We start from the raw sequence: 16,152 nt of genomic DNA, 5'->3' as shown, positions 1-16,152 counted from the left end.
GTGCTTTTAAAATTGAGGCAAATACTAATCAAATCAAGTTTATTTGTATAGCGCTTTTAACAATAAACATTGTCGCAAAGCAGCTTTACAGAATTTGAGCGACTTAAAACATGAGCTAATTTTATCCCTAATCTATCCCCATATATCTATACTATATCCCCATATCTATACTAATGAAGCCAGTCACTTTGTATATCCTGCTCTATTAGGAAACCAGCTATTGTCTCCCATTTGTAATTTCACCATTACCCCAAACAATAATACTCATCTTATTCAGTTTTGAATCCATATACATTTAATTTAAAAAAAAAAAAGTGCATTTATCCACGTAATGCAACAGCCTCCAGCTAACACTTGAATCTATAAATCATGAGGGCCAGATAGGATCACACACTTGGACCCGAGGACAATTTATTTAAAACGAAAAGATGTAACAAAAAATTTCACTGAACCATAGCCAAGTCTCTGAGTGAAGAACGTTTGCGTTTCTTTGCTTTGTGTCCTGGCTGTAAAAACTCAGTTTTCCTTTTCTTTGCCTCGGTTTTCTTCTGCTGTTTCTTGATCTTTTTCCTAGCAGCAATGTCAGGGTTGGTTACAGCCTAAGGAACAAAAGGGAAAATGGGCAACCATGGCGACACCACAGTAACAAGCTTTACACTCAAACTATTACAGTGAGCATGGTTCCCTGAAGAAACTCACCTGCAAGGCCTTGTGTTTCTTGCGTGAGGCTCGTCGCTTCGAGGCCTCCTTCTGCACAGCAGCAAAGGCCAGCGAGAACTTCTCAAGACCCACCCACTTCTTCAACAGCTCAATGAGCTCCTGGGCCAAGTTCTTCAGTGTGGGGTCTTAAATAATCAAACCAGATTAGAAGAATTAGAAGAAAAAAACTACTAAATAAATAATTCTTGGTCAATGAGCGTTAGGAATTAAAGTTGCAGAAACCTTGGTCTGCATACGTGCTGTCCAGTTCTCTGTAGAGCGGAGCAATGATGGTAGTCAGGTATGGGCCAAGACGCTCTTTGCCCAGGTGAACAGCAATGGCTCCCAGGAACTTGAAAACACACGTTCTCTGTGAAAAATGGAAAAGAAAACATTTTCTCAAACAGGCGGAGTCCCCACCTACAACAAGGGACAGCAACTGGCAAAAGAGAGTCTGGATGTGGACTCAGCAAAGTGCACTATATGCCAAAAGTCTGTAGACACCTGACCACCATACTTGCTTTCTGAAGGTCCCTTTCCAGATTTTGTCCCCCTTTGCTGTTATAATAACCTCCACTCTTCTGGGAAGGCTGTGGCTATGGGGAAGTGCTCATTCAACCACAAGAGCATTCATGAGGTAAGCCACTGATGTTGGATGAGCAGGCCTGGGCTGTAGTCTGTGTTCTGCTTCATCCCAAAGCTGTTCAGTGGAATTAAAAATTCATGGCTCTGTGCAGGATACCCAAATTTTTCCACTCTAGTCTTGGCAAACCATGTATTCATAGAGCTTGATTTATGCACAGGGGCACGGTCATACTGGAACAGGTTTGGGCCTCTTCATTCCAGTGAAGGGAAATTGTAATTCTACAGCATACATTCTATACAATTATGTGCAATTTTGTGTCAAAAGTTTGGAGAAGGCCCACATAATGGATGTGATGTTTGGGTGTCCACATGGTGTATTTCACAGAAGTTTTTTGGGGGGTGGGGGAAGAAAAAAAAATAGCAGCTGATAAACATACAGTACACAACCCCGATTCCAAAAAAGTTGGGACAAAGTACAAATTGTAAATAAAAACGGAATGTAATGATGTGGAAGTTTTAAAATTCCATATTTTATTCAGAATAGAACATAGATGACATATCAAATGTTTAAAATGAGAAAATATATATCACTTAAAGAGGAAAAATTAGGTGATTTTAAATTTCATAACACCACATCTCAAAAAAGTTGGGACAAGGCCATGTTTACCCCTGTGAGACATCCCCTTTTCTCTCTTTACAACAGTCTGTAAACGTCTGGGGACTGAGGAGACAAGTTGCTCAAGTTTAGGGATAGGAATGTTAACCCATTCTTGTCTAATGTAGGATTCTAGTTGCTCAACTGTCTTAGGTCTTTTTTGTCGTATCTTCCGTTTTATGATGCGCCAAATGTTTTCTATGGGTGAAAGATCTGGACTGCAGGCTGGCCAGTTCAGTACCCGGACCCTTCTTCTACACAGCCATGATGCTGTAATTGATGCAGTATGTGGTTTGGCATTGTCATGTTGGAAAATGCAAGGTCTTCCCTGAAAGAGACGTCGTCTGGATGGGAGCATATGTTGCTCTAGAACCTGGATATACCTTTCAGCATTGATGGTGTCTTTCCAGATGTGCAAGCTGCCCGTGCCACACGCACTAATGCAACCCCATACCATCAGAGATGCAGGCTTCTGAACTGAGCACTGATGACAACTTGGGTCGTCCTTCTCCTCTTTAGTCCGAATGACACGGCGTCCCTGATTTCCATAAAGAACTTCAAATTTTGATTCGTCTGACCACAGAACAGTTTTCCACTTTGCCACAGTCCATTTTAAATGAGCCTTGGCCCAGAGAAGACGTCTGCGCTTCTGGATCGTGTTTAGATACGGCTTCTTCTTTGAACTATAGAGTTTTAGCTGGCAACGGCGGATGGCACGGTGAATTGTGTTCACAGATAATGTTCTCTGGAAATATTCCTGAGCCCATTTTGTGATTTCCAATACAGAAGCATGCCTGTATGTGATGCAGTGCCGTCTAAGGGCCCGAAGATCACGGGCACCCAGTATGGTTTTCCGGCCTTGACCCTTACGCACAGAGATTCTTCCAGATTCTCTGAATCTTTTGATGATATTATGCACTGTAGATGATATGTTCAAACTCTTTGCAATTTTACAGTCGAACTCCTTTCTGATATTGCTCCACTATTTGTCGGCGCAGAATTAGGGGGATTGGTGATCCTCTTCCCATCTTTACTTCTGAGAGCCGCTGCCACTCCAAGATGCTCTTTTTATACCCAGTCATGTTAATGACCTATTGCCAATTGACCTAATGAGTTGCAATTTGGTCCTCCAGCTGTTCCTTTTTTGTACCTTTAACTTTTCCAGCCTCTTATTGCCCCGTCCCAACTTTGAGATGTGTTGCTGTCATGAAATTTCAAATGAGCCAATATTTGGCATGAAATTTCAAAATATCTCACTTTCGACATTTGATATGTTGTCTATGTTCTATTGTGAATACAATATCAGTTTTTGAGATTTGTAAATTATTGCATTCCGTTTTTATTTACAATTTGTACTTTGTCCCAACTTTTTTGGAATCGAAGTTGCATTTTTAAAAAATGGTCGCAGTTCCATGACATGAAAGTGTGTGGCTTCTGTAGCATCTGAGCCAATCACATGCATTATATAAATGACTTCATTATTTAGTCATGAATTTCACCAGTGAAATAGCTGGTGGTCTAAACGGCTGCAATAGTGCAAACAACTATCGATAACTTAGGAGTACGCTCGTAATCTAGAATCCACTGCTGGCTTTAGATATATTCAGGAGATTGCTATGTGCAATGGAATCGACCCCTACAGTCTGGGAAAAAAGGATTTGTCATAAGATCTCGAAAGCTTCCCTTCAGTCGAGTTCCCCGACATCTCGAACTATCTGGTGTTGCAGACGCCCTTCTACACCGCAAAACAGATGAAAGCGTGGAAGAGTATGGAGGCTTACAACTTTTTTGTATGTGGCTGGGTAAAGGACCTCGGTATCAAGTCGCTGCCGAATGAATCCTGTATTGTTTTTGCCCGTGTGTGTGTGTTTTTTTTTTAAGCTTTTCGTTTGCCTCTTTACAACGAAGTGCTGCAAGTTGAAGTGTAAACAAACAGTTCACTTGATTCTCACTTGTGTTGGCTCTTATCTCTCAGCTAAATCGTTCACAAAGATCATCAGAAACCCCTTTAAAGACCTGGATCTTAGTTAAATAAGACGGAGAAGTGATCACGGCGCATTGTAACTGTATGGCTGGGTAAAAATTTTGTCGTAACCTTCATGCATATGGACTTTGTGAGGAGTGAGGAAAGAAACAGCTGGGGACTTTAGTACTTCACGACTTAAAAAAAAAAAAAGTACCATAAAATAACGACACGGAGCAAGAAAAGTACTTGGAAAACACTAAAGACATAGCTGAGAGGGAGATACAAACCTTTCACCAAGTGCTTCAAACTCGAGCATGCTTCAACTCGGCTCCCTTCGATTTCAGTGAGAGGTTCAAAAGCCACTTTTCTTGACATCTTTTTGTGAAATCCTGTGTTCGTTCACCCTTTTTTATTAGTTCACGGGGAACCCTGAAGAAACTTTTATCAGTTTCACGGTTTGATCGATTCGAACAACCTAAAACAATGCAAGCGCAAGGCATTTTTCATGCAAGCAGTGCACCTTCTCCGTACAAACGCTTTGTCAACTGAGCTTTGGTAGACCACCAGCTAAAGTTTTGAATAACTAATGAGGCGGATGTGATATGTGACAGGAGAAGAGCATTATTGTGTAGTGTTCTATTTAATAGCTCACCTTCACTGGCACTTTCGGGGTGTTGGCTGCCTCTCTCTTAGCAAGCAGTGAGAGTTTCTTAATCACCCAGAGCAGAGAAGGTGGCCGATTTTCATCCTGCTCATCTAGAACCTGCTGTTGCTGCTGCTCCTCTTCCTCATCTCCATCCTCCTCCTCGGTTTTCTCCACAGCATCATTTACTCTTTCTTCTTTTCGATTCTCCTCCAAGTCAGACTCTGGTGAGATAAGATAGATCACCTTGGCCACGAAGAGGAGGTTCTTGATTACCTGTTGACAGTCATAATACATCAACCCATTACTCTGCATTACTGCTGACAGTTTTTGCTTGTGCTCAATTTGATTTGATGAGATTTCCTACCTGCTCGCCAGCACTCGTGTCCAGGAACTTAGATTGCAGCTGGTGACAGAACGATAAGATGAGCTCCCTCATCTGAAAGTGAAAAGCAGAAAAGGATTTCAGAGGTCACGTTTGAGCCAGTAGAGTGAAGGATAACGTTGTCCTGTAGAGTCTCACCTTCTTGTCCAGGCTGGTTGAGAGGAAAGATGAAGCCACAGGTGGAGTGTTTTGGGGGGCATTTCTCTCAGAGCGCCACAGAGACAGCAGCTTCTCTGGTTTCTGAGCAGCAAAAAGCAGGCCAAAGATCTGAGAAGCAGTCCGCCAAACCCAGGAGTGAGGATAACGCAGGTGAGCTTCGATGTGACCTAGAAGAGTGAATGTAGTTCGAGATTACATCAGAGTTCAAGAGTTGATACGTTTGCTAGTGTGTTTCTGAAAACCATGAGCCAAGGTTCACTTTAATCCTGGGATTAAAGTGAAAAAGTAATTCATGACTTCAGTTATAAAACAACTCTGTTCTATTTTTTAGACACCACTGGCTCATTTTCCACACACCAGAAACTATTATAATACTAAAAAGATATGAGAACATTCCTTCAGAGTAAAATAAAGTTGCCAGAGAGTAATTTGTCAAGCAGGGAGCAAAAAGCAAAACCCTTGAACTTTAGCTGAACCTCTGCGTTTTACTGTTACCCTGCCACTAAGCTCAGGACAGCAAAAATTCAGTGGTGCATATCACACTCTTGCAGCTATTCGAATATTAATATAAGGCAGAAAACACATCTCTAGTCCATAGGTGTGACATGACAGATAGCAAATGTTTATTCTTAAAGTTTCTGAAGCAAGAAAGGGGCGTCGTTCACAGCTGCTCCTGCATGCCCAACAGCAATAGCTCCTGATCATTATGGTTGAACTGTTACGTAAATACGAAGGATTAGTAAGTGGATTTATTCTGTCCACATTCACTGGACACAAGCAATCGCGTGCTCTGATTGGCTACCCTACTACTAGGATATCAGCTCATATACCATGAGTAGAGAAAAACAAAATGGTGGCGCGCATCAAGTCAGATATATCACTTTGTTATCGAGTATTTAAAAGAAACAGAAATAGCTAAGGGCGGCACGGTGGTATAGTGGTTAGCGCTGTCGCCTCACAGCAAGAAGGTCCGGGTTCGAGCCCCGGGGCCGGCGAGGGCCTTTCTGTGCGGAGTTTGCATGTTCCCCCCGTGTCCGCGTGGGTTTCCTCTGGGTGCTCCGGTTTCCCCCACAGTCCAAAGACATGCAGGTTAGGTTAACTGGTGACTCTAAATTGACCGTAGGTGTGAATGAGAGTGTGAATGGTTGTCTATGTATCAGCCCTGTGATGACCTGGCGACTTGTCCAGGGTGTACCCCGCCTTTCGCCCGTAGTCAGCTGGGATAGGCTCCAGCTTGCCTGCAACCCTGTAGAACAGGATAAAGCGGCTAGAGATAATGAGATGAGATGAGAAATAGCTAAAAGAATAGTCTCCCACCCCACAAAATATCTCCTGGTCCACACTCCAGCCCAGTCGGTGGCAGTAATGCACCTTTAAAGTTGGTTTGCCAACTGCCAAAAAAAAAAAAAACCTTAAAGAAGAAAAGAAAATGGCGGCCCGTGTTACTGAATCCAACCGAGGATGAAATAAAAACTAATTGTAAACAAAACCCAAAAAAATACAAAAAAAAAGCAACAAAATATGGAATGAATGTATTTGATGGTAAGAATATACCTTTATTTTTTCAAGAGTTTTTATAGCATTTTGCCGGTTTGTTTACGTTCTAAGTGGAAATGATTTTGTCGGACGTTTTGTATAAAGTTTTAAAGATTAAAGCAGAAGCCGCAGAGAAAGCCAAAAGGTGGCTTTGGATTAAGAGGGCGGATCCGTGGACGAATGCTGCCGGGACTCAAGCTGGGGTCTGATCAACCCTGGCTGGGTCGACTGGGAGAGGGTGTATGATATTGAAAGACCTGAAACACCAGATGACTCCAGGTTACATCACTGATGATGCGTCCCAGCGCATCCAAGAGATGCATCTTTCATCTGTCGGACGTTTTGTATAAAGTTTTTGTTTATAGAATTTGCAAAAAATAAAAATGCTCGGTTTCTCAAAATCCAGGGCATGTGGATAGAATAAAACAGTTATTCCACTCAATCTCATTGTGCTTATAGCCAACTCAGCACTTCACTATTGGCTCATATACGACTCGGTTTTGTGGAATAACTTAAATATACAGTTGTGCTCATAAGTTTACATACCCTGGCAGAATTTTTGCTTTCTTGGCCTTTTTTCAGAGAATATGAATGATAACACAAAAACTTTTCCCCACTCATGGTTAGTGGTTGGGTGAAGCCATTTATTGATAAACAACTGTGTTTTCTATTTTTAAATCATAATGACAACAAAAAACATCCAAATGACCCTGATCAAAAAGTTTACATACCCCAGTTCTTAATACCGTGTATTGCCCCCTCTAACATCAATGACAGCCTGAAGTCTTTTGTGGTAGTTGTGGATGAGGCTCTTTATTTTCTCAGATGGTAAAGCTGCCCATTCTTCTTGGCAAAAAGCCTCCAGTTCCTGTAAATTCCTGGGCTGTCTTGCATGAACTGTACGCTTGAGATCTCCCCAGAGTGGCTCGATGATATTGAGGTCAGGAGACTGAGATGGCCACTCCAGAACCTTCACTTTGTTCTGCTGTAGCCAATGACAGGTCGACTTGGCCCTGTGTTTTGGATCGTTGTCATGTTGGAACGTCCAAGTACGTCCCATGCGCAGCTTCCGGGCTGATGAGTGCAAATTTGCCTCCAGTATTTGCTGATAACGTGCTGCATTCATCTTTCCTTCAACTTTGACCAAGTTTCCTGTGCCTTTGTAGCTCACACATCCCCAAAACATCAGTGATCCACCTCTGTGCTTTACAGTAGGAATGGCGTTCCTTCCATCATAGGCCTTGTTGACACCTCTCCAAATGTAACGTTTATGGTTGTGGCCAAAAAGTTCAATTTTGGTCTCATCACTCCAAATTACCTTGTTCCAGAAGTTTTGAGGCTTGTCTCTGTGCTGTTAGGCGTATTGTAGGCGAGATACTTTGTGGCATTTGCCTGGTTTTAACAGAGCCCCTGATTTTCCATTTGTTAATCACAGTTTGAACACTGCTGACTGGCATTATCAATTCCTTGGATATCTTTTTGTATCCCTTTCCTGTTTTATACAGTTCAGCTACCTTTTCCCGTAGATCCGTTGACAATTCTTTTGCTTTCCCCATGACTCAGAATCCAGAAACGTCAGTGGCTGGATGAAAGATGCAAGAGTCTGTCTGGATCCCAGAAACTCACTCAGCTTTTATGCACACACACTGATTACAAGCAAACAGATCACAGGTGAGGATGTTACCTTTAGTAGCCATTCAAACCCATTTGTGTCAACTTCTGTGCATGTTATCAGGCCAAAATCACCAGGGTACGTGAACTTTTGATCAGGGTCATTTGGGTAGTTTCTGTTGTCATTATGATTTAAAAAGAGAAAACACAGTCGTTTGACAATAAATGGTTTCACCCAACCACTAAGCATGAGTGGAAAAGATATTTTTGTGTTATCGTTCATATTCTCGGGCGGCACGGTGGTGTAGTGGTTAGCGCTGTCGCCTCACAGCAAGAAGGTCCTGGGTTCGAGCCCCGTGGCCGGCGAGGGCCTTTCTGTGTGGAGTTTGCATGTTCTCCCCGTGGGTTTCCTCCGGGTGCTCCGGTTTCCCCCACAGTCCAAAGACATGCAGGTTAGGTTAAGTGGCGACTCTAAATTGACCGTAGGTGTGAATGTGAGTGTGAACGGTTGTCTGTGTCTATGTGTCAGCCCTGTGATGACCTGGCGACTTGTCCAGGGTGTACCCCACCTTTCGCCCGTAGTCAGCTGGGATAGGCTCCAGCTTGCCTGCGACCCTGTAGAAGGATAAAGCGGCTAGAGATGAGATTCATATTCTCTGAAAAATGGTCAAAGAATCATAGATTCTGCCAGGGTATGTAAACTTATGAGCACAACTGTATGTCTCCTCCTTCTGTCTCCCATCTGAATTAAACTTGTGCATCTTATCCAACAAACAGTATCCCACTTTATGAAGTGTATGTCACAAAACATGAACATGCCCTTAGTGTGCATGTGTGTTTGTTAATTCATACCCCAGATGCTAGAGACAGTATCAGCTGGTTTGTGGAGCTCCAAAAAGCCACAGTGCTTGATAAGTTTGGTGATGAGGGTGAGATAGGAGAAGAGTAACCTGTCTGCAGCCTTCTCGTTTTCTTCCTCTTCGATCTAAAAACAAAAAAGTACAGAAATTGTATGCGAATTGCAGATTCACCTTTGGCTAGCACACATACTTCACTTCATACAGTCAGTAACAGGATTATGTCTCACATCAATACTCACATCTTCGAAGTTGGCAGTGTGGATTTCCCTCTCTATTAGAGGCAGCAGAGAATCCAGTCTGTGATTAAACTGCTCCTCTTCCATTTCTACAAAAATCCCACACACCTGAGCGCCCAATCTCCGTAGAGCCACCTGCACAAATATAAATGCACAGAAAATATTAGTACAGGATTTTTTTTTTTTTTAAATACACGTTTCCACTCATTAGTTTTCATATCAGTGTCTTTTTAGTTCACCTTCTCTCCTGCCAGCCAGCTGTGGACCAACGTGAACATGGAGTTCTGGTGCTTCACGTCTAACTGACCCAGTAATGACTTGATGGCGAGAGAGGCCATTTTCTTACAGCATGCTGAATCATCATTGACCACAGCCAGAGACAGAGGCACAAAGAAGAGTCCACAGTGGTCCAAGAGAAGAGGCTGTACACACAAGCATCAACAAAAATAAGCTATAGACTAAACAGAAAGAATAAATATTCAATTGTCGAAGGAGTGAGGTGATACCTGAGGGAATGTCTGGAAAATGAAGCCCATCATCTCGAGGGCAGACTGTCTCCCTGTGTCATATTCATATCTGCATAAATGAGAAAAACCTCAATAGCTTTCAGCAACACAATGGAACCAAGTTTACTCTTCCATTCTCAAAGGTATTTTTGGCGATTTTGGCAGATGTTAGTTGGATATAACTGATTTGAAAAACTGAATTCTGACAAATGACTTCTCTTGAATCGACACAACTAGACATGCCTGCTTGTCAACACTGGTTAAATGTTAGTGGTTCATGTGGATCACTTGTGACTGAGCAAAGTTTTCCACCTCCAGAATATAGAGGAGAGAAGAGAAAAAAAAAATCTCCAGCACCATATTTCATTGGTCGTCTAATTTCAATGCTTACATTTGACATCAAAGTACTTACGTGAGCTGGGCAACAATGAAGTCAAAATGGGTCTTCAGCCTCTTCCCAAGTGGATAATCCATGAGGTACTTCAGATAGATCTGGAAAAAAATAGGAAACACTACTGGAAACTTCGTAGTTTCTTCCAAGGCTTCTTCTATAAATGATGACGACGATAAGGAAGATAGTGAGGGCTGTTACTGACCTGTCTACAGCGGATGCGGACGTGCTCGTTCGAGCCATTGATGGACAGTTTGGCAACTTTTTTCATCACCTCCTCCATCTCTGGTACCACCAGCTTCTTGGACAGGATCGCCTATAAACACAGAGCATTCATTAAACCAAGAGCCAATTCTTCCAGCTGTCTAAAACAATTTGCCGTGCGTCATGCACAAGAGATTGGTTCCCTTTTGAGTCTGGTTCATCTCAAAGATTTTTCTTCATGATATCTCAGGGAGTTTTTCCTTGCCATGGTCATGACTAGTTTGCTCATTACAGAGTTGAATCTACATTCAGATTTCTGTAAAGCTACTTTGCAATAATGTCCATTGTTAAAAGTGCTATACAAATAAAACCTAACTGAACTGAACGAATTTAGTTGCTTAAAAAAAAAAAATCCAAATCTCAATATTAATTTGCACTAGCAGCGCTGGAGCAAATTGTTACTCTCAGGATCTTTCTACTTTATGATTATTATTATTATCATCATCATCATCATCATCATCCATCCATTATCTGTAGCAGATAATCCTGTCATTATCATCATCATCATCCTAACCTTTTTTAGGATGCTATTTCTCCCTCAGTTTTCAACCAATCACCACCAAATTTCACATGAACACCTCTGGGCTGAATTAAGTTGCTGCTATGACTTTTGGTGCTGATCCGGATCACCAAACTGGAATGATCCATGAAAAACATGCTTTTTACTCCTCACTAAGCCTCATTCTCTATCTCTTACCATTCTAGATCTATAGGGTACGGTGACCAAACGTCCCAGTTCATAAGAGCTAGCGTAAATCACTGACTTTAGTCACAGTATCTATCTAGTTACCTTGCCCAGGACGGAACCCACTGGAGGTGAGGTATTGTTTTTGGCGGGGGTTCTTTGTTTATTAACGATATTACAGGAAAACGGTTGGACCAATTTTCATGAAATTTTCAGGATAGATGGGCATTGGTCTCAAATAGAAACTCCAATATTTTGAGGGTCATCCGGTCAAGGTCACCAAAAAGGTCAAAATCGTTTGTTGTGGCTACTGCCTCATATGGAGGCACTAGCCACTATGTCATCGTGCTCTAAGAATGTAACGATCGTGCACTGCGCATGCACATACACGTGTTCTGATTAAAATGGCCGGTGAGTGTATACAATTTGGTTCACCATTCGAAATAAATGGACTAGACCAGGGCTTTTCAAAGTGTGGGGCGCGCCCCCCCTGGGGGGCGCCAGAGTTCTTCAGGGGGGGCGCAACGTGAGAGACAAAATGGATCGATTTTTAGTACCTAAAGCTACAGGGAGTGAGGAGACGGCCAAGCAAAAAAAAACAGAGCCTCCAGGATGTTGCGATTTGCAACTTCAGCGCAAATTCAACCAATCCCCACGAATTCAGGGCGGTGCTGCAATTATATCCAATCACCGCAACTTTCCCGCAAATTTGACCAATCGTTGGCGTCATCTTGAGGTGACATCGACAAACTACCTTCCGCCTTACTTCCGGATGTCTATGTTCAAGAGAAGCAGCATGCGCGCAGTGTTGCCAGATTGGAGGTTTCAAGTGCATTTTGGCGGGTTTTGAATATATTTTGGACTGGAAAACGTCAGCAGTATCTGGCAACATTGCATGATGTGCGAGTCAGTGTTTCTGTAGGCTTAAATTCTGTTACTGAAAGTGTGTTATATTTACAGTGAAGGACTGTGTGCACTTTATTTTTTTACTTAATACAAGAAATTAATGGATGCCAACATTTTTGCCAAAATGGTATTTTATTTTCCATTGTTTAGGCAGCTTCAGCATCATACTGTGAGATTCTGTTCAAATTGTTTTTTTTTCCTTCTATGAAGCCTGAGCCATTTATTTTATTAGTTTATAATTATTGTTTAATTTAGTCTTCAGGAGAGACTGCCTGCACACAGTACTAGTATTAATAGTTTTTTTTCTTACATGAAAGCTGAAGCATATATATTATATTTTAAGGTAACATCATGTTGTGCTGTGAGGTTCTCTGCACTTTAACTTTTGAACCAACAGGTGCATTTGGATAAGTAAAGCCTATTTTTCTGCATTTTTGTAGTCCTGGTAATCTTTTATATTAGTAAAGTTGTTTATAGGACCATTTCTCAGTGTCTTTGTTTTTTAATCAATAGTTTTTCAGTAATAACTTAATATTTAACATATCACTCAATTTTAATCACAAAAAGAGAAAATCGCAACAATTTCTCGCAACTTTCACTTCCTCCCACAATGTAATCGCAACAAAAACCTAAACACCGCAACTTTCATCGCAATTTTTTTGGAAACCCCCGCAACATCAGACATTTTAGCCCGCAACAATCACAAAAAAGGCCCGCAGAATCCGGGGGGGACTGGAAAAAGAAGGAGGTATGACCACAATTATTTAAAGTTTGGATTTTCATGGACTGGATCTGAAGATGCTCCACTGCTACAGTGTGTTGTCTGCCAAGAGGTGCTAGCTAACCATGCTATGGGATGTTTAAAATGTGTAAAACAAGATGTTTTAAAAAGCACAGATGTTTAAAATGTGAAAAAGAAAAAAATGTGTAAAACAACCATTTTTTTTTAAAATATGAATGGAACATTAAGTATAGCAACAACAAAAATTGTAAGGGGGGGCGCTGTTGTTTATTTGCTCTCCAAGGGGGGGCTGACTCTCCCACACTTTGAAAACCCCTGGACTAGACTAAAGAAATCGCTTTCAGACATGTTTATGCTTATTACAGAGGGAAAGTGCGTTCCACTGAGCTCTAGCGCCGGGCCATTTCCAGGAAATAAGAGTTTGGATCATGGCGACAGCGTGTGTATGTCAGCCTCGGTTCGGAGGTTTCAGTTTCGAAAACTGTAAGAGGTAGGAGTAGAATAATATAAAAGTACAGACACTTGGCATATTTTACTTCTGTGATTTTTAAATTGTTAATTTTTGGATTATGCTTAATTTTTGTGGCTGCTACCTCAGAGTAAATATTTACTGTATGGACATGGTATCAGAACACAATTTTATTTATAAGCGGTAGCCACATGTACCCATAGGGTATCTATTTTTTTCATATCATCTTCCTTCATATTCATCATAAGTGCTACCCGGCGAGGTTTGTTTTGCCTGGCAACACTTGTTCAATTGTGATTTTCTTTCACTGTTTGCGAGACAAAGATGTACAATTATGCAAATAATATTTAGCAGCTAAAGAGGAGGATGGAAATTAGATGTAGAAAATGATTTATACTTCGGAGTGTGCAGTCAACACTACAGAAGTCTATGAGAAAAATTTGAAAGTAATTTCCTAAACACTCCACATAAAGCCGAAGCCAATATTACTGTAGCACTTTCTTTGAAAGCCATGTAGATAGACAGGTCTAGAGATGTTCCAATGTGCTGATGGATAAATATTTCCTTTTCTCAGAGCGTCCCTTCAAGTAGGGTTCCAATGCTTACAATAAGTGTCTGAGATCAGTTAATGAATATGCAATTTTATCTCGGTGTCAAAATACACCTTGAGCAGGCCGAATGCAGTGGCTTGACGCGAATTATCATAGATGTCCTCTTCAGCGTATCCCAGCAGCACTTGCAGCTGCGTATGTGAAATGCGGTTTTTCGTCATATTCTTCACTAGGACAGTTATGGCCTAAAAGATAAAAACAGACAAGATATTAAAAAAAGGCAAACCAAAAAGACAAGACTGAGTGAGATGGATATGAAGCAGAAGGATGAAAGCAGAATTAATTTAATCAGAAAACTGTATGTGTATGTCAGCAGGTCTGTGCACCTTGAAGCAGTTCTGGACGAGGTGGAAGTTTTCTCCGTGGCCAGCTCCCGCTTTTGCGTAGTCCTTCAGCAGAACGAACAGCTGCTTGGTGAGTTGGTCAGCATTTTGCTCCACTGCAGGAAGAGGAAATTTCAGGATCCAAATGAAGGTCTGCAAAGACTCCGTGATCACCTACACACACACACACACACACACACACACCAGCAGGGTAGGGTTACAAATAAAACATGCTGAAACATTATATACAAACAGTTTGGTGATCATCCCAAGGTAAAGCCACTCCCAGTGAGACACATGGGACAGACCTTGACGTGCATGGAGCTGAGACAGTCCAGCAGAAGAGACACAAATGGGTCCAACATCTCCCGTATGGATGCCACGGAGGAGTTGACCTTGGAAGTTTTCAAACTACCATGGAGCAGCTGCATGTGTACACGGATATATAATAAAAATAAATAAGTCAAGCCACAATACAAGTACGTAGAACATCATAATTCAACAGGACATCAAGTCATCAAATTAGAAGGTGAGAACTGGGACATTCAGAATCCTTTATGAAAATCAAGAATCTATCAGGTAATGTTTGTGTTCTTACACTCAGGCCCGTGTTCACTAGGATGTGCATGTTGGTCTGGCTGCTGAGGGCCGCCTTCTCTCCGCCTCTCTTCGGGGTTGGGGGTAGGAGCAAGCAGCTACGAGGTGGCAGTCGGGGGTCTGGAGGAGGAGCAGCCTTCTGTCTGAAACACAAAGATACACGATGTTACTTTAATAGAACTATAGGACATTACTTTCTGGTGGGTGCGCGATTGTGTCCATGAGTGAGTGAGAGACAAAGAGAGACGTACTTGCTCTTGCTTGTGATGAGTGGCAGGCTCTGGCTGACCAGGCCATGGCTCAGCAGCAGAATGGACTGAGGGGTCATACTCGGATTCAGAAGTAGTCCTGCTACGACTCTCCTCAAAACACTGTGCACTCGCCGAGACACTTTCAGGCTGGCCGTCTTCTCCAAAATCTATCAATCATGCACCAGTATTGTCATTGGAAATGCTTGTGGGCAAAGATTTTCAATTTTGTCAACAACTGATTGGCCACTTACCACTTTGAGCGGAAGGATGAGCTGCGTGACCCTCTCCTGGCTGCAGAACTGAGCCAAAAGCTCATACGAGTCTGAGCTCTTGCTGTGACGGGCCTCCATCACTTTTGAAACAATACCCTTGATTTCCTTTTCCTCCGCAAGAGAGCCAAACAGCTCATTGTTGAAAATCTGAGAAAGATTCTCTATATCAGCTATTGCACACTACCCACTTAGCCAAATATACACACACGACAGTACAGACAGGATCACGTACCGCTATCAGAATGTCCAAGCAAGGATCAAGGTCTCCAGCTTTCAAGGATGGTTTCAGGACTGACAGCAGATGGTAAACAGTGAAGGTCAAGACATGGATCTAAAAAACAGAATAAACAATTTAATATTTCATAGCAACTTAGTTTAGGCTTAGTTAACTGAGAAGGCTGTTATGTAGTTTTTACCTGGTAGCCCTTTACAAGAACTCCCTGCATCTCTGTGAGAAGATACTGCAGATAATTATGCCCCAAGGCCACAATAATCTTGATCAACGTGTTTCGGGCTACGTCACGGATCTCCTGGAAACGGCTCTTCAGGTGGACACACACTTTGAGGAGTATCCTGTGTATACATTTATAATCAGTGGGCTACTTAATACTGCCTTCAGCTCAAAAAAAAAAAATAGGAAAGGTTTATACAAAACCATTCAACATTGCCTACAAAAAAAAAAAGTTGCAACTAAGTTTGTGTTTTATTAGTTTGCCTTTATTACTTAATGCATTATTTACTACTCACAAATGACAGGAATGTTAACAAAGTTAACCTATTATATAAATAATTGAGTGACA

General features: G+C 41.8%; 1 protein-coding gene across 1 annotated transcript in view; it reads right to left on the bottom strand.

The window, feature by feature from the left end:
- Positions 1-269: 269 nt before the first annotated feature.
- Positions 270-16,152, bottom strand: part of utp20 (UTP20 small subunit processome component) — a 73,467-nt gene continuing 57,584 nt past the window's right edge. Inside the window, exons 43-62 of the mRNA XM_060903170.1 lie at positions 15,769-15,925; positions 15,585-15,683; positions 15,332-15,499; positions 15,081-15,247; positions 14,831-14,972; positions 14,541-14,657; positions 14,236-14,406; positions 13,963-14,094; positions 10,438-10,548; positions 10,254-10,333; positions 9,842-9,911; positions 9,575-9,757; positions 9,339-9,470; positions 9,092-9,224; positions 5,072-5,259; positions 4,916-4,987; positions 4,558-4,824; positions 943-1,069; positions 700-845; positions 270-599 (exon numbers count right to left, since the gene is read on the bottom strand). Of these exons, the coding sequence (XP_060759153.1) occupies positions 444-599; positions 700-845; positions 943-1,069; positions 4,558-4,824; positions 4,916-4,987; positions 5,072-5,259; positions 9,092-9,224; positions 9,339-9,470; positions 9,575-9,757; positions 9,842-9,911; positions 10,254-10,333; positions 10,438-10,548; positions 13,963-14,094; positions 14,236-14,406; positions 14,541-14,657; positions 14,831-14,972; positions 15,081-15,247; positions 15,332-15,499; positions 15,585-15,683; positions 15,769-15,925 (2,818 nt within the window). The 3' untranslated portion in view covers positions 270-443. The remainder of the gene's footprint in view (positions 600-699; positions 846-942; positions 1,070-4,557; positions 4,825-4,915; positions 4,988-5,071; positions 5,260-9,091; positions 9,225-9,338; positions 9,471-9,574; positions 9,758-9,841; positions 9,912-10,253; positions 10,334-10,437; positions 10,549-13,962; positions 14,095-14,235; positions 14,407-14,540; positions 14,658-14,830; positions 14,973-15,080; positions 15,248-15,331; positions 15,500-15,584; positions 15,684-15,768; positions 15,926-16,152) is intronic.

This window comes from Neoarius graeffei, chromosome 21, assembly GCF_027579695.1.
Source record: "Neoarius graeffei isolate fNeoGra1 chromosome 21, fNeoGra1.pri, whole genome shotgun sequence".
NCBI classification, from domain to species: Eukaryota; Metazoa; Chordata; class Actinopteri; order Siluriformes; family Ariidae; genus Neoarius; species Neoarius graeffei.
This window is presented reverse-complemented; position numbering and strand designations above follow the sequence as displayed.